Source organism: Kryptolebias marmoratus, linkage group LG12, assembly GCF_001649575.2.
Source record: "Kryptolebias marmoratus isolate JLee-2015 linkage group LG12, ASM164957v2, whole genome shotgun sequence".
NCBI classification, from domain to species: domain Eukaryota; kingdom Metazoa; phylum Chordata; class Actinopteri; order Cyprinodontiformes; family Rivulidae; genus Kryptolebias; species Kryptolebias marmoratus.
In genome coordinates, this window is record NC_051441.1 from 18,008,199 (window position 1) to 18,035,732 (window position 27,534).

General features: G+C 43.0%; 2 protein-coding genes across 2 annotated transcripts; one reads left to right on the top strand and one right to left on the bottom strand.

The window, feature by feature from the left end:
• The first annotated feature begins 38 nt into the window (after positions 1-38).
• On the top strand, positions 39-13,753 carry rtbdn (retbindin). Its single transcript, XM_017416782.3, has 6 exons — positions 39-286; positions 1,402-1,557; positions 1,647-1,746; positions 2,456-2,584; positions 4,343-4,439; positions 11,705-13,753. The coding sequence occupies exons 2-6, from the start codon at positions 1,404-1,406 to the stop codon at positions 12,050-12,052; spliced, it is 828 nt and encodes a 275-aa protein (XP_017272271.1). The 5' UTR covers positions 39-286; positions 1,402-1,403; the 3' UTR covers positions 12,053-13,753.
• A 6,814-nt stretch (positions 13,754-20,567) lies between these two features.
• junbb (JunB proto-oncogene, AP-1 transcription factor subunit b) lies at positions 20,568-22,296 on the bottom strand. Its single transcript, XM_017416520.3, has one exon. The coding sequence runs from the start codon at positions 22,000-22,002 to the stop codon at positions 20,992-20,994; it is 1,011 nt and encodes a 336-aa protein (XP_017272009.1). The 5' UTR covers positions 22,003-22,296; the 3' UTR covers positions 20,568-20,991.
• Between the last annotated feature and the right edge of the window lie 5,238 nt (positions 22,297-27,534).

Genomic DNA, 27,534 nt, shown 5'->3' on the forward strand with positions numbered 1-27,534 from the left:
GGGAGAGAGAGAGAGGACTTCCCAGCGTGTGGCAGATGGAGGGAGGGGGTAAAGAGCCTAGAGGAAGAGACTGAAATGGTTTTCATATGAGCCGCTGACAAAGTGGCGAGCAGTGGCCCCCCGGAGCAGCCGAGATCACAGGCAGCGCCAGGCGACGAGGAGACCAAGACGAGGAGGAGGAGGAGGAGACGGGAGCATCGCATTCAGCAGCTGGATCCACCGCCGAGCAGGGAGCAGAGAACCAGCAGGGGGAAACTACTCTGGACAGAGCAGCCTTCACCGACAGGTAAAAAAAACACGGGCACGCAAACTGGTAGAATAAGCTCACGCATGTGATTCGATAGGTATCATCAGATTACCAAAACTGCCTGATCAGAATGATGAGCTCCTGCAGCAGAAAGGGAAGATAATATGTTTTTTATATTTTTCTTTGAGGTCTTGAGGTCACTAAACTCCCTAATGAAAACAGACACCGTCCTCCTCATTAATACCCCTTTAAAAATGTTCAGGTCGTATCTTTTTAAAATGACATTATCTTAAAAATCTTCTCTTTTTTTTAGCCTAAATTACCTAGGCAACAGCTTACATCCAGAGTCTCACTTTTATATTTCAATCTTGATCTAATGGCTCTGGTGAGGACTTGTGTTTCCTTTTTTCATGTATTAAATTACAGAAATAATAAATCAGTTCACTTTATCTCAGTTGATTCCCATCTTTTAAGTCTGACAGATTCCTGGTGTGTAAGAAGAGACGCACATATTTCTGTTTTACAGTGATTTCTCTGAGCCTTTTGTGCAGGAAACGTTTAGTTTGAACACACGATCATCTAGACATCGTGTCCCGACTGTGTCAAACCAGGGCCAAGTCGGAGCCGTCCGGTCACGTCCAGCAGATTTGTTTAAGTCGTGCTATGTAGGTTATCCCACACACCGGGCAGATTAAAGGACTACGCATGTGTCATCCATCCCAGCATGGTGCCTCAGCCCCTGCTAATTAGGCTCACCCTGTCTGGGTCAGCAGAGGAACCTAACCGACTCTGTGACTGCAAAAAAAAGTGGCTTTTTGGAGTCAACTTGTATCTAATATGTACAAACTGTTGTAGCCAGTTTTGAGTTGGCTAAAATTGGTTAGCTGTGGTTAAATTGGGTTCACCTCAATAGTTATTCAGTTGTAGATATACATCTACTGATTACTTTTTGAGAGTTTCATTCAAATCTGATCAGATGTTTGAGACACAGGCAATAACATTATCGTTCCGCCTTTTGTCAGGCACCATTTGTGCCGCTTCTGTTCCTTCACAGTCAATGCAACAGACAGTTGTTAAATATTGTGTTTGGCTGCTGGTGATATGTTCTGCCACTCTCCAGCGTGCTGAACTCTCTAAAACTTTGGTCTCTGCAGAGATGGGCGTCTCCTCTCGGCCTCTGCTGTTAATGTACCTGGCGGCCGCACTGATTGGCGGAGCCAGCTCGGAGGGGGCATGTCTCCAGGACGGGAAGCACAAGTCCACGCCCAGTCCCGAGCCACACCTGACGGAGTGCGGCCTGTATGCTGACAGTGAGTGTTTGTCTTGTCGGAGTTAACTATAAATTCGACGGTGAGCAGACATAAAATAACGAAATGTTGTCCTGTCTTTGCTGCTGCAGACAGCTGCTGCACTGAGGAACACATCCAGGACATTGGTTATGTTCCTTCTGCCAGCAATAAGAACGAACCCTGGGACAAGTGTGGGCCTGTGAACCCCGAGTAAGTCTCACACGTACTTCTGGGTCTCTAAGTGGTCATTTTTTTAATCAACTTTGGTCATTTTGAAGTGGAGTTCTGTGGAAAAGTATGAACAATTAATAACTTTCCTGTTCTAGATAGCTTTGTGAATGACTTCAGATGTGACAGGACTGACAAGCTAACGGCTAGTCTGAACACAATGAATTGCTGCCATCTTAAAACAGAATCTGAAAAGAATTACAGCGATCCATGCTAAAACTATTTCATAAACATTACATCGCTGTCTGTTTGACAATGCATGGTTATTTAGACAGAATTTTGTGGATATTCGTGAGCACAAAAAGCAGCAGCCCGCTAATTTTTGAACTCGGAGCTGTATTTCAGCTTTGGCTTTGGCTCGGCTCATATTAGCTGTTAGCTTGAACTTGAGGCTGTTCAAATAGTACAACAGGTAGGATACTAACTGCTCACAACTTGTCCTCAGAACCCGTCTCTAAAGTGGCCAAATTACGAGTTAAGCACAAAGCATATATTTCCGAGCCAACATCCTACGCTTGGCGCAGCACCAGACTTTGACTTTATTGGCTAGTGTGCGTAGTGAAACCATCAGAGACCAAAAGTGGCTAATAGATGTAAAGCTGAAGCTGTGTCAGGGTCACTAAGAGTTTAATGCAGTCTCTGCTTTATGATGCATCATGTTGGTACAATCTGATTCCATCTGCCTCCACAGGTGCGAGGGCTTTCTGAAGCGTGTGGCATGTTTTTACCGCTGCTCCCCCGATGCTTCCCGCTGGCCTCATCCCCACCGCCGCTCGTACATCCAGGCTGTGCCGCTCTGCCACAGCTTCTGCCGTGATTGGTGAGGCTGCCAAACCCGCCGCCGAGCAAAGCTAAATCAACTTCACTATCTGTCCCTCTTCACATTTAGGACTGTCAAGGGAAAGATTACTGTCTTGTACAACAACACCATTCTGCACTAAGATAAAATGCCCAATAAAAACACTGTGAAACTGTATCATGTAGGTAAGACAATACTCATTATTATATATGGATATTAGGGCTTTTTGTAGAGAAGTTAGATTTGAAAATGGGAACTGACACCCTTGTTTTTTATATTTGCTATGAAAACACAAGCTATTCCTGGAAATACGATAGAAAAACTACGTTCTTATGTCCATATATACAGATTATTTAGAGTTCCTAAGACATATTCAAAATGATTGTGAAAGATGGAAAAAAAAGATTAATGTTAAATGCATTTTTCTAACTGAATTAGTTTATTCTTGTAGCTTGTAAGTGTAGGAAAGAATAGTTAACCATTTCCTACAAATTTATTTAAGATATAAAATGAATTGATACAATACAATATATGATACAATTTGATAGGTAGCAATATAATAAAATACGATGCAAGTCAATGTAATATGATACAATATGAGATAAGATGGGACAAGACGATCCATACAGTATAATTTATTATAAGGAAAGACTATATGAGACAAGAGAAAACAGTACAATATGATACAATGCAATACAAGATGATACAAAACTGCATGAGACCATATAAGATGATACAATACAACACAACATAAAACAATATGAGACAAGACAATTCAATACAGTATAAAAACATATACATTGCAATACAAAATAATATGATATGACACAATACAGTATAAGATAATATCTGAGACAAGGCAAGGCAATACAATATGGGACTGGACTATACAACACATTACAACACAATAAGGTATGATTACAATACAAGACAATTTAATGATAAAAGACAAGACAATACTAAGCTAGATAAAACAAGACAATGCTGTACAATATAAGACTAGAAGATACAGTAAAATACAATACAAGACAAAATGATGAAATACAATATATTCATCCATTTTATTTAAGCACTTTTTCCTTTCTGAGCTGGTGCCTGTCACCAGTGGTGATTGGACACCCTCGTTAAGTTGCAAGTCCATCACAGGGCCACGAGGAGACAAACAACCATTCATGCTGTCATTCACACCTAACATGCATGTTTTTGGTCTGTGGGAGGAAACCAAAGTACCCGGAGTAAACCCACGGGAAACACTTGCAAACTTTCACACAGAAAGGCCTGGAGGAGAACCTGCGACCTCCTTGCTCTGAGGCAACAGGACTAACCACTGCTCCACCGTGCCGGCAGTGCAATACAATACAGTACCATTCAGTACATGATATAATATATGACTTTCACTTTCTTCCTGACAAGGTTAGGATTTGCAATTACATAGATGGCCGTTAAAATGACCACCCATAGTTATGCTTAGATGTTCCAAAACACACGATCCTTTCACAGGTTTGCTGGTGAAATGGGTTCAAATTGACCTCCAGCAGCTTGTTAGCATAACTGAGTGCAAAAGGGATCAAATGGACCGACGTCCATCTGGTGGCACCTCCTAATGCTAAAGCTGTGCAAAGTCTGAAGTGTACAAATGGCACTTTTTATGGGAAACAGCAGAACTAGCTTCTTTTGAAAAAAATGTAAATTGCATATAATGAAATAAAATATCCTTTAAGAGTCATAAACAGAAGCACAGTTGAATTTAATATTGTTGTTTTGTTCTGTTTTTTCCAGGTTTGATGCCTGCAGGATGGACATGACCTGCGCTCGTAACTGGGCCAGAGACCCCAGAGGACAGAACTGTACAGGGACCTGTGTTCAGTATCAGCAGGTACGCTGTGACCTCGCACATCAGGCTTTTTTGCCTCTCTGGAGGTGATTTTATCCTCCAAAACTGTTAATCACCTAAGGCAAATACAGTTGCGTAGCCTGTCTGTCCACCATTTTCTCCATGTTCATGTACGTCATGTAGTCAAGATCTTTAACTATCATTATCATTATCACCTGCTGCTGAACGCAAGGCAGAAATTGTTTTTGCCTGTGTGTATGTGTTCATGTGTCTGTTAGCAAATTATCTCACGAACCACTGAGCGGATTTTAATGAAACATGCAGAAAGAAAACATTAGATGTACATCTACAACTGATTAACTTTTAGAGTCAGCCTGATATATGATGCTCGCCACAGCTAAGTGTCCTTAGCAAACACAAAAATGGCTATAACTCAGTTTTAAAGATAATGAGCGAAAATGTGGTGTGGTAGTAGCTGAGAGTCAGCCCCAACTTATACTGTCAGCGCTAACTGTTTGCACAAGATCTACTTTTAAAACCTTGTCATTAACCAATAGAGTCAATTGTGTTGGTCTGTTAGCAAAATATCTCATGAACCACTGAATGGATTTTGATAAAACTTTCAGAAATTTATTGTTGGATGCACATCAACTAGTAAATATCTTTTGGAGTCAACCTGATTCAAAATGGTCGCCACAGCCAACTGAAGAAAAAAAACAACACAAAAACAGCTCAGACAGTTTTCACAGATGTTTGAATCCCTCCGACCCAAAGCAGAGGGTCTAATTCTGTGTCGCAGTGAGTCGGCGGCTGAGTTTGCGTGCGGCCGGGCGAGGGGTTAACGGCGCAGGGCGGCGCTTGTGGGCTGGAGCGTGAAGGAGTCCGGCCCTGCTTCACTGGGCACAGGCCAGCTGGGTGATTTTAAAAAAGAAGCGGAGGCTGGTGTGCAGCTGAGGCCCGCAGCAAACTAACACTCTCCCATCACGCCCCGTGACAGTCTATCTGATGGTGGTGTCTGTCTCTCACTGCCCCTCTTAATCGCCTTTTATCCTCTCCTCTTTTTCTTTTTGTCTCTCGAACTAACGAGCACATCCACCCACAGATATCAGATCTAATAAATATTCCTGCAGGAGGACAATGCAAAGGGTGTTTTTTAGTCTGTGTGTGTGTGCCTGGCTGGTTTTTGTTACCTTTTTTAGGATTTTTTCTGATAGGATCATCTACCTTTTAAGGATCAAAGCCTGGTCCTAATATGATGAAACATCCTTTTTGACTTGAATTTAGGTTAGGGTTAGGCATGTACTGGTAATTGTTTGGCTCAGGCTACAGACGTGAATGCAAGTCAATAAAATGCCCTAACAAGGATAGAGATATGAGTGTGTGTGTGCGCGTATCTTTGGTCTCTGTGTGTCTGTGTTGGCTCGTTTTCATGTAGGGCACCACTAATGCTGCATAGAGGCTCCGAGAAATTCAAGCAAGCCCTCAGATCAGAGCGTATTAAACGGATCCTGAATGCAGGGGGAAGAATGTGGAAACAGTCGGCGCATTGAGCAGATCACCTCTTTTAGAGAGGCCACAAACAAGTGCCCGTCTTTTTTTTTTTGGGAGGGGGGGCAGCTGGGTAGGGGTGGGGGTGAGAGTCACAGCAGTGATGGTGCTCGCTCTCTCTCTCCCGCCTTCACACAGGGCTGCTTTGTGGCCTCCTCATGTGCGCCTGCAAAACACACAGACGCACCTCTGCGCGGCGTCACGTTGGAGCACTCAAATAATGCAGACGTCTGACGCAAATGGAAGCAGGATTTCTTACCGCCGACTGCAGTAGATGACAAGTTGCATTGAATCAAGCTGATATATGTAAAGGCACGCTCTGCGCATGCAAAAACTAAAAAAAATAAAAAACAGAAAAGACCCCGTGGCACTCTCTGCCTCGCTCTCTTTCCTTTTTTCTTTTCTTTTCTGGTTGTTAGTTACATCACTTGCCAGCCAAGGTCTGATTTGTCTCAGGATTACACGCTCTCTGCTTCTGATTTCATAGAAAATTTTAGAAAAAAATAAAAAAGATATCACGTCTGTGTAGCACGCTGGCACAACGAACTCCCAGAGCAACAGCTCTGAACACATAGTGAATTTAAGAAAATGAATGCACATTACAATACACTGTCACTGCGCTTATACCGAAAGATGAAGAAGGCAATTAGCATAGGAATGCTCCTCACCCGCCACATTGCATGGCAAAGTTTTAAGATAAAATCTCATGCAATCTGTCAGCATTCAGAGTATAGTTTGGGGATGACTCTCAACTACTACTAAACCAAATTTTAGCGAAATAACTGCTAAATTGACTGAGTTGTAGCTCTTTTTGTGTTTTCTAAGGTGACTTAGCTGCTGCAACCATCTTGAATTGGGCTGGCTCCGAACATAAATCAGCCGTAGACGTGCATTTAGTGATTATTTCCTGAAAGTTTCCTTAAAATCTGTCCAGTAGCTCATGAGATATTTTGGTAACAGACAGATACGACTCGGAAGAGGTACTGTAGTGGTAATAGTTTAAACAAAGATCTGGCACGATGTGTTAACCTTTAGAGGATGTTACGGGGATCACTCTCAGTTACTACCACACCAAATTTGTGCATGTGGAGTAAAAACTGCCCTCTCAAGCTGTGTATTGTATTGGCAGGGCAAATATCTGCACTGTAAAAAGGGGTTTTGGAAGCTGTCAAACTAACTATTTAAATTAGACTCAAATTTAAGTTAAATGTAAATATATCCCACGTGTTTTTATTACTACTACTGACCGGGTGCATAAAAGTAGTTTTATGCATGTTCCTATAAAACACAAGTAACTAGCTGCATATTAGCAGCTAGTTAATTAGCTTTGGCTTCTGTTTGTAGGTGTGTATAAATATTTGATCAAATTTGCCTCAAGGGTCCTAGATTTTTATACTCGGCCAACATGTTGAGAACATTTTTATGTAGCTCTCTTCACGCTGTAGATAGCTCTTTAAACAGCCTCCGTTTGGAGATATTGAGTTAAAATTGGAAATATTATAATATTCTGGCAAGACGTCCCCCTCAGTGCCACAGCTAGCTGCTGCTGCTGCTATCTGTGCTTGCAAATAACCATATAATTTTATATAAATTTTAAAAACCAACGTCATGGAAAATGATCAGCATAATTTTCTTGAATAAATCCTAACATCTCGAGCTTGAAAGTTTGTGAACCCGTTAAAAATGCACATATTTTTGCATGAACAGTCCTACAGTGTCATCTGGTTTTCATTAGGGTCTTAACAACAAAACAAAATAGTAAATTCAAAGGAATAAAAGTTGAACATGTAACAGTTGTGTTGTCGTTATTTTCACCTGAATGAGAGGAGGTTATTGATGAAAATCCATGAAAGGTAAATGTATCTGGATCGGCTCATTTCGAGGTGATCGCAGAGTCGTGTGTTTTCAGTCAGTGGAATAACTTTAGACGATACATATATGACAGTCCATTATATTTTCTTCTGAAGGCTGCTTAGTGTGCAGTTGGTCAACGTCATTGTGTTTCAGCAAGAATTCACCTGTGTGGAGTTCATGTTCTCCTCGTGCCTGGGCGGGTTTTCTCCCGGTACTCTGGGTTCCTCCTACAGTCTAAAAACATACATGTTCAGTTATTTAACCACTCTAAACTGTCCCTAGGTGTTTTGTGTGTCTCTGTGATGGACAGGTGACCTGTCCAGGATGGATCCCACCTCTCATTTAGTGCCTATTTCAGACAAACCAGGGATCTGCAATCTGCGGCTCTCGGACCACATGCGGCTCTTTGGTCCCTCTGCAGCGGCTCCTTGTAGCTTTGGTGAAAACATACACGGAGTCAAATATTATTTGTATTCATGATCGCAATCAAAGCGACTAGTTTTACTAGTTTTTCCTGTCCAGTTTTATGCAATTAAAGTAGATGTGACAGAATGATACAAATAAGGACAAAAAAACATTCATCGCTTTGTGCTAGTAGATGATTAGCTTGTTAGCCACATCATTATTTTAACTTCCAGCCAAATTAAAAAAAGAAGCGCAGATTTGCACACGTCACAAATGACGGTATTATGAGTTATTAAAATAAAGTATTTTACAAAAAAAAAGCAAAAAATATCACCATAATTAAAATTAGAAAAATGGCTTGCCTTTAATAATAGGTTTTAATAAAGGTTTGAGTAAATATTGAGCTTTACTTTTATCTAAAGAAGTTCATTCACATTACAAATAAACAGCCAACTATCAGAATTCAAAATCATATTCACTCTAATAATTTATTACAATACTATTGCAAGTTTTATTATTTTAAAGTAGGATATATATTTTTTAAATGTATCATTATTATTCTTTTTTTAAATAAAGAAGTCACTGTAGGCTTACAAAGGTCAAGGTTTGAAACAAGTTTTATTCAGGAATAAATGGGCAGAAAGTGTGTATGATGGATGGATGGATGAATGGATGGATGGATGGATGGATGGATGGATGGATGGATGGATGGATGCACATTAATTAATTAATTTAATTTTCAGGTGTAGTGTCAGAGGTTTGACGCTGAGGAGGTCAAGGAAGGGACGAACAAAAAACACCTCCATTTTATTCATCCCATCCCATCATGGTGTCTGAAGCCACGCGTGCTTGAACTGAATTAGATTTGGCAGCAAACAGCCCCTGCCCGAGGAAAGACGGGCGTGTTTGTGTGTGTGTAACGCTGCGTATTATTAGGTCGATGTGACGAGGCCAAAACGGCAAACGGGCAGCGTATGTAGTTGAGGGAGACAACCGTCACGCTCTTTTGTCCTTCAGACATTTTACAGCTTCTTTTCTCTATGGCAGAGTCTCGACAAACATGAAAATGAAGGCAGAAAGACTGTGTGTGTGTCTGTGTGTGTATGTGAGGGGGAGTTACTACAGAAAAACAGGGAGGATGAGAGAGATGCAGCAAATACAGGTATAAGATTTAAAAAAAACTAGCAGATCATCCATCACCTTCCATGTCAGTTTTAAACTAAGATTTGTTTGTATTTGGAGCGTGTGTTGGGGAGGACTTACTAGAACATAAATGTCAGCTTAATATCTGTGAAACTGACTTAAGCAAAACCATTTTTGTGTTTGCTACGGTCATGCGGTGGCCGTCTTGCATTGGGTTGACTCCAAAAGTTAATCCATTGTATAAAAGATGTGAAAAAATAAAAACACAAAAAGGGGGAGGAAAAGGTGATATGGCAACCCAAGGGATGGTTATGGAAAAATTTTATTTGCTTCTACTTACTTCTTTGCTTTCCTAAGGTTGTCAGATGCAACATTTAAAGTGGAGGAGCTAAAGTGATCCGTTTATTTCCCAGACCCGTCGGATCAGAAGGGAATATGGTTGACTACCGTAACTGAAGTTTCCTTCAAAAGCTGTTTTTAATAAACGTGTTTTCAGGAAACAACAGAAACTCCGCTCTGTGGTCGGTTTGGACCCGTCCATCTGTCCGTGCAGCAGCTCGGAAGGCTGTTTTCGTGGCTGCGCCTTTTGATTCGAAACTCAAGGTTGCTGTAGTCAAGGAGAGCAGAGCAAAGTCGTCCGCGAGAGCAGCTGGCAGACGTCCTCCCAACACCTGGCTGGGGGCGAACTGTTTTTCAAGGCCGGAGCTGCCACGAAAAGGGCAAAATCAATTATTTCAGTGGATGTTTATGCAACGTTCGAGGCGCAGGCTGGCTCTGGTGGTAAGCATTAGGAGGACTCGGTGTTAAGCTGCGAGAAAGGGAGTGCAGGAAGGCAAACGGCTCCGAGCTGCTTTTTTTTAAACAGTCCACCTTTGCGTCCTTCTTTACAGCATTTAGCAGGGGACTAATTTGTGCTCTGACAGTTTGGTATGAAAACAAATTGTTTGTACAGCCAGCAGTATTAATCTTAATTACCCATAATCTCATCCATTATGCTCCGTCCATTCAATTTTAATAATCTGCCTACTCATACTCCACTTACTCATGGTGCTAAAAAAAATCAATGTGAAAGTGCTCTGCCTGGTTCTCTAATCTTATAAAAACTGTCTCAGTACTTACAGTTTTATACCATGAACAGGGAGGAAGGTTTGCATTTATGTATGATGATAAGTTGTAGGATGTATTATATCATCCATCCATCTATCCATTTTCTTTACCAGCTTCTCCTTTCTGGGTCGCAGGGAGCTGGTTCTCTCCAGAAGTCTCTCCAGCAGTCACTGACAGACAGGCAGGGGACACCCTGGACACATAGAGACAAACAACCATTCACACTCTCACCTAGGGACTATTTTTGAGTTACCAATTAACCTAACCTAACATGCATGTTTTTGATCTGAGGGAAGAAACTGGAGTACCTGGAGTAAAGTCACCTGAGCACAGGGAGAACATGTAAACTTCACGCAGAAAGGCCGCAGGTCAGGAAGCGAACCTGCAACTTCTTGTTGGGAGGCGACAGCTCTAACCACTGCGCCACATTACGTCATGATGCCCACATATAGCACTATATTTATATTTGTGTTTTTGGTAGCCTTTGTTTGTCTCAAAAAGTTACAGACAAATTTTCTGGAAATTTTCAGGAAATGTCAATCATTGTACAAGAAACAAGTGATCATGGTGATCCACTGCAGCTGTACAACAGGAACGTTAAACTCCACAGCTGGACACCTCATGGGTCAAGGATGATCACTGTTGATTTCAAGGTGATGGGGTCAAAGGTCAAGGCCACAGATGGCCTCGTGCTTTAACTATGCAAACATGTAACATAGGAAAATTAAACTGCTCAGTTGGACACCTCCAAGGTCAAGGGTGATCACTATTGATTTCAATGTCAAGGTCATCACAGTTGACCTAGTGCTCTAACTCTGCAGCTGTGTCATGTAGGAATGTCAAACTGCACAGCTGGACACCTCATGGGTCAAAGATGATGCCTGTTGATTTCAAAGTTCATGGGGTCAAAGGTCAAGGTCACAGGTAACCCCTTTGTTAAAAACTTGTCTCTGCTCCTACATGTGACACTTCTGTTTCCTCCACCAGGGAGGTTGTGTCTCCGGTTGTGTTTGTTTGTTTGTCTGTCTGTCAGCAAAGATCAGGTAAAAACTAAAGATCAGATTTGGAGGAAATCTTCAGGAAATGTTGGAGTTGAAACAGAAAAGACTGGATTAGATTTTAGTGGTGACCCAGATCATGACCCGGATCACATAATTTTTTAATCACGTTGTGGCCTTGGTGGAGGTTTGCGCTCCCTGAGTGCTTCTAGTTTTCAGCGTCTTCATTTAAGCGTGTTTGTGTGTCTGCAGATGTACCAGCACGGCAGAGACCTCTGCGAGAGCCTGTGGGGTGACGCCTTCATGACGGTGGAGGATGACCCCCAAGAGGTGGGGGAGGCCGGAGACACCGGAGTGGAGGGCCGCCCGTGCGGCTGCCTGACCCTCAGTCCCTCGGACAAGGACGTGATCGCCGCCCTCAGGGCCCAGCAGGACGACCCGGAGGAGCTGGACACCACCAAGACTGGCTTGCCTCAGTACCGGGCCCCCTGCAAGGCCAAGCTGCCCGAGCAGACCAAGAGCGGCAGGAAGGGAAACTCGGTGCTGCGCAAGCGCTCGGTGGAGATCGAGGACGTGGAGGGGAGCGGGAGCGGACTGTAGAGGGTGTTAGATGGATATGTGTTTAGCGGTCATTACATAGTTCCTGATCCACAAATTCTACATGTTAAAACTGAGCCGTAACCTGATTCAGCGTAACCATAAAAACGTAACATATTCTCTCCATCACACATTGTCTGAATGACGTGGAACTATTTATCTGCTGTAAGTGAGGCTGAGGAGCTTTATGGTGAAAACTGATTATTTGGACAGTGAGAAAATTACAATAAAAAAAGCTACAAATGACTTTAAAAGTAAAAACTTCAAATCTAGGAGGACTCTGGGGTGATTAGATGATTGACAACTTAACGTATAACATATAACACAATGTGTCTTACATGTAGTACAACTCTGCTGTATTAGCATGCCTGGACAGATCCGGCTTGTCTACCTTTTAAAGAGATATTTCAACCATTTTATGTGTGATTCCATGGAAAGGTTATGAATAATGAATATCTTACCTGTTGTAGATAGCTCTTTGAACGACAGCAGTTTGGAGTACAAAGTTAAATTCTGACTGGACTGATGAGCTAATGGCTAGTCTGAACTCAGCTAAGACCAGAAGCAGATTCACTGCCACCTTAAAACAGCCCCAGTCTCCATATTGCACAACGATTCATGCAAGCGCTATTTTTCTTGTCGTCGAGCTCACATTACGCAGTTGTTCACATAGAATTTATTAGTTATTTGCAAGAGCAAATACTTGCAGCAACAGCTATCTGTAGCACTTTCGGTGCAGCCCTAAGGTCAATTTCATCATGTCTTTACTGCAGAAATAACCGTGTAATGCAAATCGATGATGATAGTGTTAAACTTTCTATACCAGCCTCTGCAAAAGCCTTGCTCGGACCGTGTTGACCATCTGAAATCCAGGGTTATTTCGACAAATTTCTTCCCGAACTGACCTCATGCTGCAGCAGAAGTGCTACCACTATGTGTGCTTGCAAATAAACATTATATTCTATTATGAGATACTGGCGGCAGTGTAATGATCTATAAAAGAAATGGCGTTCAGATGAACCTCTATGACACTTTGAAGATTGGATCTGTTTTAATAAGATGGCAGAAATCCATTTTGGTCTTGCCCCACTTGGACTAGCTGTTAGCTCATCCGGTCTGGTCAGAAGTAAAGTCTGTTTCCTCAAACTGAGGTCGTTCATCGAGCTATCTACAAGAGTTTAACAGTTCCTAACCTTTCCACAGAACCCCACTCCAAAACGGCTGATTCTTTTCATCATAAGAAAGCACTGAAAAGTCTGCACCTGACCCTCAGCTCCCTCCCGACTTTCACCCGTCGTTAGTCTCTTGTTAAATGGCTGTTGTGATGCTGTGCAGTCTGCTCGTCGTAAAGTAGCGCAGACGGTGGCGCGGCGTAGTCGTAACAATGAATGTCACATAGGTGTTTCTGACAGACTGCTGGTGGCGAGTTTAATACCCGAGCGAAGGTTGATGTTTCAGGTTGACTGAGAGAAATCCACGCAGGCAGCGTACGGGTCGACCATCAGTGTTCTGTCAGGGTTTCTTTTATAACGTTGTCATTTTGTAGAACGAGACACTGTTAGATGTAAATGTTTTGTAAAAAACAAACAAAAAAAGAGAATAAAAGGAAACCTGATTTGTCTGATGTATGATAAGTTGGCTGGAGTTTGGTGTTTCTGTGCTCTTCTTTACATTCGTCAATAAAGACAACTATTCTTAATGTCACCTTGGCTCTTGGTTGTATACCTCCCAAAATAAGGGAAGGTCTTTTTTTTTTTTCAATTTTTCTAAATTGTCTGCTTCAGCATACCTGCTGTATTTTTGTCCTTTTATGCTACTTTTGGTTTATTGCTACTATTCTACTATTTTTTTAGCAAACCGTTTGCTGATTTTAGCTTTTAGCTACTGTTCAGCGTTTATGTTTATGTTTATTTTCTATGTGTTCTTATGCAATTATCACGAAAGGAGTTTGCATCTTGTCTTCATGAGGAAAGATCTTTTTTGTTTTTTTTTCTTGCTAACTTGCTGCCTTGCTCAGAAATGCTGCTGTGAACGCCTCTCGTCAAATTTGGAGCCCCCCTGCTGAGGAGAGCTCCACGCGGCGTCTCTCCCCATGAATCAGAAAACCTCAAAGCTCTGGAAATAAACTCCACGCCGTGCGGATCCTCCTTTGCATTCCCCCTGTTTGCTCCCACAGCTGCTCGTTGCATTAAAATGTCGTACGCCACCAAAAAAAAAAAAGCCTTTTTCTTCCAGTCTTCTAACTGATAAAAACCTAAAATCAAATTCAGTTTTGTTGCACCTTCTCCCAGAGCTTCTGAGGAATTATTCATCTGCAGTTTTGGTGCTTCAGGCCTTTATGTTTTTTAGTGGCTGTTTTAAGAATATCTTCTCACCACTTTTAACCCTGCCAAAGCCCTCAAAAGAGAGAGCGATAGAGAGAGGTAGAGAAGCCCTTGTAACTTCGGGTCAATTTAACCCGAAGGCCACAGGAGAGTTAAACCCTCATTCGCAAATACATCATGACAAGCGTGTTTACCCTCCCACCCAGACAGCTGTCACTCAGTCTTTCGTCTTCCACATCCATCGCTTTGGGCGAGGAATGCAAATGTTCACATATTTAGAGCAGGATGTGTATTTTAACATGGTCTGATATGAGGGAACGTCCAACATGAGCGTCTCTGGAGCTGGAAGGTCTTTAACCAAATACATTACAGCCCACACAAACGAAGACTCCCAGACTTATTAAGGCACTGAAGCACCTTGATTACTATTCTGTTCACAATTCTTGTTCGTTTTTCAAGCCCCGCTGCTTTGAAACAAAAAAAAGAAGAAAATGCAAATTATACATCAAAACATGCGGTTCGACTGGGAATAGAGTGACTTTTGGTAAAGATACATCACACAACGTGGATGAAATAGGCAAAACAAAATGAAAACGTTAAATAAATCTTCAAAGACAACAATGGGATTTTGATGAAATGAGTGGGAAATAAAAGCCATCCCTCTGTGGAGCTCCACAGCTCAGACAGACTTCACTTTAGAAACATCATTCAAACTTTAAACGGGTCACAGAAAGTCGGACTTTAAGCGACTGAACTGGCATTTTAATACCTTTAATGGTTTTTACACTATCGCAGTTTAGGTTTTATGATTTTTATGGATTTTGTCTATTGAGTATTCAGTAGAGGTGATGATAACACTAGTTTTTGAATTGTCTAAATTCTAACTTTTCTTATTGTTTGCTAACAATCTCTTCTTGATGCCTCCTTTCACCAAGTGTGTCTCTCACTGCTATAGGACTTCTCAAATACTCTCAGAATGGAGAGTGTTCAAACTTCCACATACTTTAGTTAAATTTTACTTCAGAACAGGAAGCAAAGTGTTTCTAACTTATCGTTTCTCCTCCTTAAAACACTGCAGAAGCATAAAAGTTTCCACATGTGACCATCTGAGTCTTCTGCCACTCATAGTTCACAAATTTTAACAATACGACTTATAGTTTTCACACAGAAACTGTTTGTCTGAGGCTTACATTTTAGTCTGTGTTTCTGTCTTCTAGTAAAGGTTTTATCAGGGAGTGACAAACAGGTGAATGGTTACCGTGGTGACCACAATGAGCCACTGGCAGCAGCTTTCTCATTTTGTTGGCTCTCAATTCTCTTTCCCCTTCTCACACATCAAAACGTAGGCTTGTTTTCTTAGATTAGTTTCATACAAAGCTGCTGTTGCAGTTTCGCGCAGGGGCTGCCCCTTCGGCATGTCTTCTGACACTTTCTGGTTCAGCTCATTATCTCCGCCGTGTTACATCTTCCTCTACAGAACGATGTCGTTCTGAGCGACCGATCCGTTCATTCGAGGCTTCGCTCAGGGGAGCAGAGCGTGACCTCTGCAGGTGGAAACAGAGAACACAAGCTGCGCGTCATGTTGATAAGGCCACACACAGAGTGGCATTTCTCTGGTGAAAGGACACTCGATGAGACACTGAGTGTGTGTGTGTGGGTGTGTGTGTGTGTGTCACTGTTCTCTCTCTCTCTCTCAGCTATATCTGTTGTGAGCTGGTGCTTCTTGATGATGTGAGCAAATAACGCGTCCTCTGTGAAAGTCATTGCCATCACATAAATGGCAGAGTGGAGCAGAGAGGGTCATAACTGAGAGCTGTTCTGCACACACACACACACACACACCAGTGCTACAGTGATAAGACAAGCAGCTGCACATGAGACGAGGTTATCTTCGTAATTTGTTCCAGACATTTCTCGAGGCCAACAAACTGTAACCTAACACGGATCAGTTTATCTCTGTAATTTGTTTTTGTAAAAGCCTAAAATCTGACCATCAAAAGCCTCAACAGGTCGTCTGTCAGTCTCTTTGTCACATGCGTACTCTAAAATACATCAAAAGCTGCAATGGCAAAGATACTCACAGTATGTGTTGGGGATGACTCTCGGCTACTACAACAGTAAACTTTAGCTCAATATCTGTAAAACTAATTGAGGTGCAGCCATTTTTGTGTCGTCTAAGGTCAGGCGGCTGCTGCAACCATTTTTAATTTGGTCGACTCCAAAAGTTAATCCATTGTAGATGTATATCCAGTGATTATTTTCTGAGAGTTTCATTCAAATCTGTCCAGTGTTTCATGAAATATTTTGCTAACAGACAAACAAATGAACACATGCACATAAAAAAAACATTACAGCTCGCCTTTTGCCAACACATGATAATAATGGGAGAGCCATGTATAATGCAATAAGGACAAAGAACACGTCTGTGCAGCAAAAAGAGCTGCTTCAACTTTCCACAGGTGCTGATATTAGCATAAATTAAAGAGCAAAGCTTAAAATTTTAAGAAACAATCAAAAATGTTGCAATGATGACAATGTAGTTATGCATTTATACAGCAAACCAAATCTTGGCTAAAATGTTTTGGTTTGATGTGAGTTCATTCGGTTAAGTCACATTAAATTATTTCTCGTTTTAGTGTCACTTATTGATATAACTGTTTGTCAAAAGCAATGAAAATAACAAAAAATTAGTGCCCTTTTTATAATTTATATGACTTTAAAATCAGTGGTTTGATTAAATCCAAACATTCAGAGGCTAAAAAAAGCAAACCTTTCAAAGTGAAAAGCAATACATTTTAAAATGAAGGTTGAATTTAAAGTTCAGTTATTACTGCAGGAAATCATGTAAAGTGATTTAAAGCTGTCAGTGAGTGAATGTGAAGATCCTATCAGTCTGGCTGGGTCTAATATTTTTTTATCTGCACACTTTTCACTTCCGCTTTATCTCCAGTAGATGGCGATGTGCGCCCACGAAACCCCCTAAAAACTTCACAGCAATTTGGAGCATGAGTGAACCTGAAACTGGGCCTTTTTCTGCTCTACACATCATCATATATTAGATCTGTTATTTATTTGTTGTTAATTTAAACATTTATTCACCTACAAAAGACTCACTGAGATAAGCTCTCTTTCACATGAGTGTCCTGACCAGGAACATAGGCTAACGATCCTCTTCTTCTTCTATCGAATTGTTTCCTCTTCAGATGTCCTCCTCCATCTAACTCTGTCTTCTGCGTGCTCTGTCCTCACTCCAACTCCCTCCATGTCCTCTCTAACTGCATCCATATATCTCCTCTTTGTCTTTTTCCTGGCAGCTGCGTCTCTAACATCCTTCTACCAATAGACCCACTGTCCCTCCTCTGCACGTCCAAACCATCTCAGTCTGGCCTCTCTAACTTCATCTCCCAGTCCTTCAACCTGTGCCGTACCTCTGATGACCTCATTCCTAATCCTGTCCATCCTTGTCCCTCCCAAGGAGAACTTCAACATCTTCAGCTCTGCCACTTCCTGTTCTGTCTCCTGTCTATTTGTCAGTCCCACTGTCTCCAAACCATACAACACGGCTGCTCTCACCGCTGTCTTGTAAACCTTTCCTTTGACCTTTGCTGCCACCCTTTTGTCACAGATCACTCCTGAAACTTTTCTCCACCCACTCCATCCTGCCCAGACTCTCTCCTTCGCCTCTTTACCACACTCCCCTGTGTTTTCTGGACAGTCGACCTCTAACATACGTATGTGCTAACAATTTAGACGGAAGAAGAATAAAAGACAATAATAAAAGTGATAAGACGGTCTAAAACAGAATCGAGAAATAAATAGGGGAATAAAATTTAGTGAAAACACCTGCAAACAGATGTGCTTACTTCAGAATGTTTAAGAGCTGGTTTAAACCCTTTGAGACAATCAGCTGCCACAGCTTTAGAGGTTTTTATTGTTCATTTCCAACTGCAATGTAATTACATTTAAAGAAAGAGCTGTTTTACAAGCCTTAGAAACAATTAAAAGCTGGCCCTCGTTTGGCTTGCCATTAGCCCAGCCTAGATGAAGACTTTTGCCTTTTTCTCCACACTCCCCTGCTAGCCATTGCCATTTGACAGAACACCATTTCAGAAATGACTGGACTATCCCTTTAAATCGATTCTTAAACGTTTCACTGTGAGCGTGTTCTGTAAAGTTTCACAGATTTGTTTTGTGTGTAAATGTCTGCAGCAAAGGCCTAAACATGTTTATCCAAGACAGACATCCACAATGATTTCAGATTTCAGGCTAATATTCTAAAATGTCCCCTTCGTTGCTGCAACAAGGCCAAAGAGTAACACGTTGACTGGTAATAATAATTCTGACATTCAGGTTGTTTTTTTCACGGCTGCTGCCACAAAACACGCGCACACACCCTTCCAAAACACGTCCTATTAGACGCCTAAAATGTTATTCAAAGAACCTCAGATGGCTGCGACGAAGGTGGGAGGAATATTCATGGTTCTCGAGCAGAGAACAGAAGAACGGAGAGAAGGGACGGGAGCGAGCGGCGGCTGTGGGAGGAGAAGGGGGCTCGAGGAGAGGAAAGTCTAACCCACCCAGAGCTCTTCAGACGTCACCGTTCACATCACAGATGTTCCCACAGACACTCAGCGTGGGCTGTGGGCCGACGCGTGTGGAGAGGCAGAATGGCTTGAATTGGCTGTGTGTGTGTTTGTGTGTGTGCGTTATGTCGGCCTACATTGTGCGTAAATGGAGACTTTTACGCACTGCGCTGTTATTTAAAAGCATTGTGTTTATCAGCAGCATTTGTCTAAAACCGTATGTGTGTGTGTGTGTGTGTGTGTATATCTGTTATCTCAACCTACTGATTAAAGATTAGGCCCTGATGTACATCCCCTCAAATAAAGGCTTTTTGGAAAAAAAAAGAAAGAAAGAAAGACAGAAAAAGAAAACTTGCGTGGGAGTGCCCGGTTCTGTTTCCACGTCCATGGCACCAAAAGAGGAGTTGTTATTGATGGAAATTATTTAGACTATAGGCTATTTAAATACTTGTCGGGTGAAAAGGGATTGAAAAAAAAAGAACCTTCCTCTCCAAAACACCTTGAGGTGAGAACCGCTGCCTTCCCTCGCAGACTCTTTTGAAGTGGTTTAACTGCGAAAGAGCGAGAGAAAAACAGAAAGAGAGACAAGCAGGGGGGGAAAGGGCTTTCAGCAGCTCGAGTCTTGTGTTTTTGTTTACAAGCAACTGATTTTACTGGACAGAAATCCCCCTGAGGCCACTTTCTGCGAGTTTCTCTCCCGCCCAGTGGTCACAAGCAGTGTCTCTTAAAAAAAATGTGCACCTGTTGTGCCAGAACTTCTGCACTAAGGTGGCTGAAAACATTTTGGGTGACCCCTTCCCACCCCCGGAAAAAAAAGGGTCAAAGTTTTGACTTATTTATCTGTAACTCGGGACTTCCCTTGCTTGTGTTTTTTGAGACCCCTGCGACGCGCATTTCTGAGCACTGAAGCCTCCCTTTCGGATTGTTTTTCTTGGCTCCGTGCGCTCCAGACGCCCACTCACCCCCCTACTTTGCCAAGCCGCGTGGCATCCCGGGACGCCCCCGGCATTCCTGACGCCACTGTCACTTCCACCTCAAATATGCCTGGATACCACTCTGAAAGAAGTGAAACAAGAAAATCTGCGCGTTGAACGACATCTGGCTCTGATTTATCATTCAAAAAAAGCCTCCTAATGAATATTTGTGTCAATCTCCTTCCGGTTATTTCGATTCGGAGCTCCATTTCCGTCTACCATATCCGTACCTGATAAGTTTGCCCTTTGCTCGGTTCGTGAGTGGCAGTTCGGTGTAAAAGTTGCGCAACAACTCGAGGAAATTCCGCCCTTATGTGTTGGATACAAGGAGGCACTGAGGTGAAACCGGTTTCTATCACCTGGGCGGGGATTCCCAGAAATCCTCCCTTGTGACGACATACTCACCAACATGCCCATATATGGGCAAGCCCGTGCGTAATTAGGAAACGCAGGCTACTTGCCGTGCGTAAAAGCGCTGAAACCAGAATATCTGCTTGTGTACGTCTCCCTCACGGAGAGGGGGAGATAACTGCTTCTAGTGTGGAAAAAAAAAAAAAAAAGTTTCCCACTTTTTTCCTGTTTGTTCAGTGAGTTGTGTTCATCATATTGAAACATGAAATAAAAACAAGCACTCAGGTCCAGTTTTTCATTTTTAAAAGACACTTTACTTAAATACACGTCACAAAATAATAAAAAAGAGAGACAATGTAAACATTGAACAGTTTGTCTGGATCAACCGGGCAAACAAATAATTTACACAATGAATAAATGCTTTTTTTGTTTCAGTTTCAAAAGGAAAATAAAATACAATAAATCATTCCCATTGTGAACCATTAGTAAACCTTTTGGGCCAGCTGTGTTGCTCTGCTCAGCCCTGGTTTTAGGGGTTGAATGGTTCTGAGCGGTGACCAGCATCCGGAAGTACCATTTCATCAGTCTTTTTTTTGCCCCCCCACCCTAAACAGTCCACAGAGCTGTCCACACTGGGCTCCAGTGCTGGGCGTACGGATCACGCCTCCAGTGTTATTACTTTTCTCAGTCATTTTAGTGGTCCCTGGTTCTTAAAACGCCTCCATTTTGCTGGTCAGCATCAGCTGACAGCCGCTGCTCACGTGCGTCAGCACCTTCTGTTTGAGCTGCGCGACCTGATCCCGCAGCACCGACGCCGTGTTGGAGAGCCCCAAGTTGTCGTGCTTCAGCACCTTCACCTTCTCCTCCAGCCGCGCGATGCGCTCCAGCTTGCGCTTCCGGCACTTGGTGGCCGCCAGCCGGTTCCTCAGCCGCTTGCGCTCCGCCTTGATCCGCTCCTGGGTCTCCAGGTCGATGGGGGACATGGGAGGCGAGCCGTCGCTGCTGAGGAGGTCCGGCACGGTCTGGGGCTCCTCCTTCAGGGCGACGAGCCGCTGCGGGTGGATGCCGGAGCCGGCCAGCGCGGGCTGGAAGTGGTGCGCGGAGGTCTGCGTGTGGCTCTGCTGGTGGTGGGGCGGCAGGTAGCTGATGGTGGCTGTGGGGGGGCAGCTGGGCGCGGAAGAGGACAGGCTGGTGTTCGGGCAGTAGGCGTTCAGCGTCGTGTAGATGGGAGCCTCGGGCTGCAGCGCGCATCCGAAGACGCTAGAGGCCGCCGCCGCCGCCGCCGAACACGTCGTAACCCCGCCGGCACCGAGGGACACGTTCGGAGGGGGCATCTGGTTCATCTTGTGGAGATCGTCCAGCGCCTTCACGAACCCCTCAGCGAACCCTTCCTGCTCATCGGTGATGCCCCGGTTGTAGAAGTACTGTCCCGGGGTGGGGGTGGTGATCACCCCGTTGCTGTTCTGGATGATGAGCCTCTCCAGCTCAGGGGAGGCGAGCTTCAGGGAGCCCACGTCCTGCTGCTGCTGCGGCCCAGCTGCCTGGTGGTACGGGTCCGCTTCGGCTCTCAGCTGGGATTTCAGGTTACGATAGGGCTCTGTCAAGTTCAAATTCATATTCTGCTTTAGCAGTTTGTAGTCGTGCAGTGCTGCGTCTGAGTGGCCGTAAGCCGACAGAAACGAGTCGTCATGATAAAAAGGCTGTTCCATCTTTGTTGACATAAAGTCGTAGGGAGGACAAAAAAAAAAACAACAAGGGAGAAGCTTACCAGCTGCTTCTAGAAAATCAGTCTCTGGGATAAGCAAGAATATTCAGTGGGCATGCGTCGATTCAGGTGCTCGACGACCCTAAATGTCCCCAAACTTTAACTCGAAATAATAACCGAGAATGAGAGTGAAAGTCCAGCAAAGTTTCGGGTAAAAGTCTTCGTAAAACCAATCCTGTCAAGTTCAAGTTCTCCCTGCTCCTGCTCGTGTCTGCGCTCGGCGGTCGCGGAGGTGTGTTTCTGTCAGGAACGGAGATCGCCCCCTTTTTATACCCTCTCCACGGCGCGCTCTGATTGGCCCGGGCCGCTCCTCGTGCGTCGTCGAGTGACGCTAATGCCGGGAAGGAGCGGCTGTAAATAAGCCTGTAGGCAAGACAGAGCCTCGAGGAGGCACGGCAGCTGAGCGGCACGGATCGACACAAACAAGCAAACAAACAAACAAAAAAAAAAGGAATAAATAAAATGTCAAACAAACCCCAAACCACCGGATTCACGCTTTTACGTCAATATATGTCGGGCATAAAATAAGCGAACGTTTCGCTTTTGAGCCTCTCTTTCATTCATTCACGCTCTGTCAGGTTGAAAAAAGGGGAAAATTTCGCTATTTTTAATTTAAATATCAAGCCCTTCATAAAGTATGTGTCAGTTAGATTTGTGTTTTATTTGTTTGACGTGAAAAACAGGCTAAATGTTGTGTTATTTTCCCGTTTGTTGTGAGCCGCTCGGTGAAGGAAGTTGACCGGCCCTATATGGGCATGGTGACGTACGGGTTCCTCCGCGAGGCGGTCCAGGAAGCCACGCCCCCTTCCAGGCCTCTTTCCAGCAGCATTCCTTCTCGTGTAGAAACTCAATCCATGTGGTAGGGAGTTAGGGACTTTCTGCCACAGAAAGAAGTAAACTTAGACAGATTATATCGGTCAGGTGGTTTTAAATTATCGCCGGCGTGAGATTATAAACCCTTAGATGTTTTCTTTTATATCAACTTGATTGATGGCCCCAAACCACACTGAAGTGACACACACCACTATATATATGTGTGATCACTTAGAAAGCAAACACCTCCTGCTGTATCCTGACAGCTTTGGTGAGGTGTTGGCGATGTTGCCCTCTTGGTAAGCCACTTTGATCAGGAGCAGGAAATTTAATCCCGTTTTATCCTGACACCGTTGGTTATCTTAAAGCGAGATTCATGTTTGTGTGATTTCCCTCCTTTTGATCTTTAATGCTCGTCGCAACAATAAGGATCTTGTTTTCGGTTGTTGGATGGAAACGCGATTCCTCACCTGTCTGGCTTGCTGAGAAGGGCACCTTTGTCCTCCGTTGGTACTTTTTTTCAACGCCCACACAAGTGCCGTCTTGAGTGCCGTCTGTCGTCACTTTATCCCGTAGGATGCTCAAAGATGAGTCCACCTGATTCTCAGATTATATCTAGCAGCCATTAAATGTATAGTTCAGATTGTTCTAAAAGGTTCTGTTAAAAGGTTATAAACAATCAACATCTTACCTGTTGCAGATGGGTCTTTGAATGACCTCAGTTTGAAGAAAAATAAATTTTACTTTGACCAGTTTCACGAGCTCACAGCTGATCAAAATGTGGCCAAGACCAAAAGTGAATTGCTGCCATAGAGGTTCAAGCAAACGCTACTTTATAAACATTTACATCACGGTCAGTTTCACGTTATTTAGTTATTTATGTAGTTTTCTATGATTCTTTGCGAGCATAAATAGCAGTAGCAGCTATCTGTTGCACTGCTGGTGCAACCTGGAGCACATCCGGGAGGAATTTCATAATATTTCAGCCAGAGGCTGATGAAGGTTCTCAGTCACCCAGGGCGTGGTAATCCGAGTACGTTCAAACAAACGCAACTGGACTTCCTTTTTCTTTTCAGAGACGGTTCACCTCTCGTCCGAGGAGCTTTCTCGAGTCAAACTGAAAAATGCAGAGGGACAGCTTTTAAGCTGTAGTGAGCTGCTCCATTTAAGTACTCCCATGCAAATCGCTCTCCCTTCACCTGGCTCCAGAGGGTCTTCGGGGTCTTTGCTGGTCTGGTCCACATGCAGGATGTTTTTTATGCACAGAAGTGCGAATTGGTGCGAACCTCTGCTGATTAGACTCAAAACCTGTGTAATTCAGCATTTGCATGAACCCCTATGAGGCTTTTGAGCTTAAAGTTGCTTCAAGATGTCAGAAATCCACACTGGCTTGTTCAGGACTACCTGTTAGCTCGTCAAGCAGGTCAGAATTGAGCTCTATTTCTCCAAACTGAGGTTGTTCAAAGAGCCATCTACAACAAATATTAATAGTTCATAACGTTCATAAGGTCTGAACTATCCCTTTAATGCTTGAGCTCTCATTCAAATACAGCCCTCTGACTACTAAAATAGAGAAATGCTCTCATCTTTATAAAAATGAGCAGATGATGTAATGAACATATGCGTTGTAGGTATTTATGAGGTTCAGACCTAAAGACAATGCAGCTATTTACTGCCCTCCAACTGAAATCATCACTTCCAGGGTCTCCACCATAATGACCTTATCCCAGGTAATTCTCCGCTTTTCAGAGAGTGACTGTTTTGATTCTATGCCTTTTTGTCAGTATCCTTGGGAGTGTGGACAAACAGAGGAAAACAGCCGTTACTGGCAGCGTTGTGCCTCCACTTTGCCACCTCCCTTATAAATTCTGCTCTCTGTGCACGCTGCCTGTTTCTGAGGCTCAGGCTCCGCTTTGGGTTTTTTGGGTTTGCTCGGCGCTGTGGTTCGAGGTCAACCGCAGTCCCAGTGACATTCTGGCAAAGAGCAACAGCGCAGGCCTCAGAGTGGCGGGTGTTTACGGGAACACTCGTGAGGTGGCACGGCGCCATCCAGCCAAATGTTCGACAAAAACAGACCCATCGAGCCACCCAGCAGAAAGACAAGCCGGGGGAGGTGGGGCTCGTTTAATATGTGATATTGTTCAGGCCAGGAGAAACCGCTATTATTCACCTTATTAAATATTAACACCATCCAGCTGGATTTAAGGCAAATTCAGCTCGAAACATTAACATGCCGGTTAGTTCAGCACCTCAGTTATAAGGTTCTTGTTAAAAAAAAACAAAAAGAAAAACACTAAAACTGTCTGTCGCCTTAGTCACATCTTGATTAGTCACGACTCTGTTTAGTCTGTTTAGATTTAGAGTTGTTCTCTGCTCTCCAGTTCACAAATTTCCCCCCTCTGACTTCTGCTTTTTTTTTTTTAAGATGTGTTCCTTTCTAAGAGTCCCTCCAGGATGTAGTGCTGTATTATTAATGCATTTTTGGGGGGGGGGGTTCAAAAGTTTCAGGCTAGGACGAGCTGCTTGGCAACAGACTTGATTTTAACAGTCAGGATCACATGGACGAGCGCCAAAACCAACTGAGTGTTACCTGCTCCGTTTCCCTGGGTGAGTTTGGGAAAGGCAGGGCCTGAGGGTGGAAGAAAGCTATTTACCGTAAGATTAAGCCAAATGTGTGTGTGTGTGTGTGAGTGTGTGCGTGTGAACAAGCACGTATATAACTGAGGGTGGAGTGAGAATGTAGTTGTTTTTTTTTTCTTTTACCACAGTGTGAACATCTGCATGAAGGGAGGAGATAAAATAAACAATTGTTCCATGGAAATTTTTCTTTCTACTATCTCCCACAGATATTTAGTGTTTTTAGCTAATATGATATGACTTGGGATGAAATTTTAAATCACTCAAAAACCCAACAAACTGGAGAAGCTGCAGTGCTAAGTGGGCCCGTTTATAACAAAATGAATCGTTTACAATTTTATAGTAGTTTCGTTTTGATGGAGTGAGACAGAATATCAACAAAACACAAATCCAGAAAAAACACTTAAACATTACAAAGTCATTCGTGTGTCATTAAGTGAAATAAAAATCTCCAAACAGCACATGACTTAGTACTTGGAGAAACCTTTGTTGACAGTGTCTCAGTGAGACACTTCTTCTAGTTGGTCTCCAGTTTTGCAAGCATCTCAGGAGGGATTTTGGCCCACTTCTCTGTAGAAACTCTGAATTCTTTAGGTTCCTTGGCTGCTGCTTAGCAACTCAAAGCTTCAGCCTCATCCTCCACAGATTGTCCATAAAACTGAGGTCCGGAAACTGACTAGGCCACTTCATGACCTTAAAGTTCTTCTTTGGCTGCTCCTTTGTTGCCTTGGGTCATTGTCCTGCTGGAAGACCCATCCACAGCCCAACTTCGGTGCTCCGCCTGAGGGAGTAAGGTTCTTGTTCAAGATTTGACACAACATGGCCCCATCCATTGACCTTCAATGTGGTGAAGTCAGCCCCAAAACATAATGTTTCCACCATCACGTTTGACTGTGAGGACAGTCTTCTTAAGGTTTTACTCACTGTTTCTCTTCCCCTAAACTAGTAAAACTGATGCCAAAGAGCTCAATTTTGGTCTCATCTGACCACAGCACTTTCTCCCAAGCCTTCTTTGAAACATTTAGATGTTCACTGACAAACTTAAGATTGGTCTCCTTAAGCACGAGGAGCTGGCTTGTGCCATTACACCGAAGTGTGTTACCCAAGGTGTTCATGGTGACTGTGTTCCCAACGGCCTTTGGATCTTTAAGAATAGCAAACAACATGTTGACGCTAATGAAATGAAAACTTTTGAAAGTGCGAAATGGGTGTACCACAAGGTTTTGTTTTAGAACCATTGCTTTTTTTTGCGTGCATTTTAATGACCTGTCTGAAAGATGCAAAGATTTTCAGAGTCAGATGTATGCAGATGATGCAATCATATGTAAATGCATAAATAAACTTCATAACAGGTTGCAGATGTGATGTGTTTTACAATCACACAAATAGTTGATAATGACTTTACCATTGGTATTGATCAAAAGGAAATCCAGATGAGTTCACATATTTGGGTGCTCCTATCGTAGATGTAAGGCTTGTATTAGGAAAGTGTCTATATTGGTCACAACTAATTTTATCTGCCTTCGTCTCGTCGTCTCGTCAAGTTCACACCTACCAGTAAATTTTGTCCAGTCAGATTTGCATGTTATGATGCTGTCACATCCTTCCCGTTATGTAACAAGCAGCTGAATCCGTTTTAAACACTACAATGTCACGGTTCAAACAAGCCCTGAAACTTTAGTTTAACAATCAATCAAGTGGCACCACTTTAAGACACAAGTGAGGCATTGTTTTTTAAAGCTGTGATAGTTTTACACATGAAATACTTGATTTTTAATGCATTAAAGTTTTTTGTGTCATAGTTGATAAAACAATGTTTAAAGCCAGCAGTACAGAAACTACAATACGGGTGGTTGTTAATGGAGACTGAATCATTTTAAACCATTGGACTGTAGCCCAACAGTGACTGTAAACCACTGGACAATCTTTCTTTGAACTGAGAGATCTTTAGATCTTAAACACTTTGCCAACAGCAATAAAAAATGGCTATTGTTAGAGCTTAACAACATATTAAAATACTGTTTTTTTTGTTTGTTTA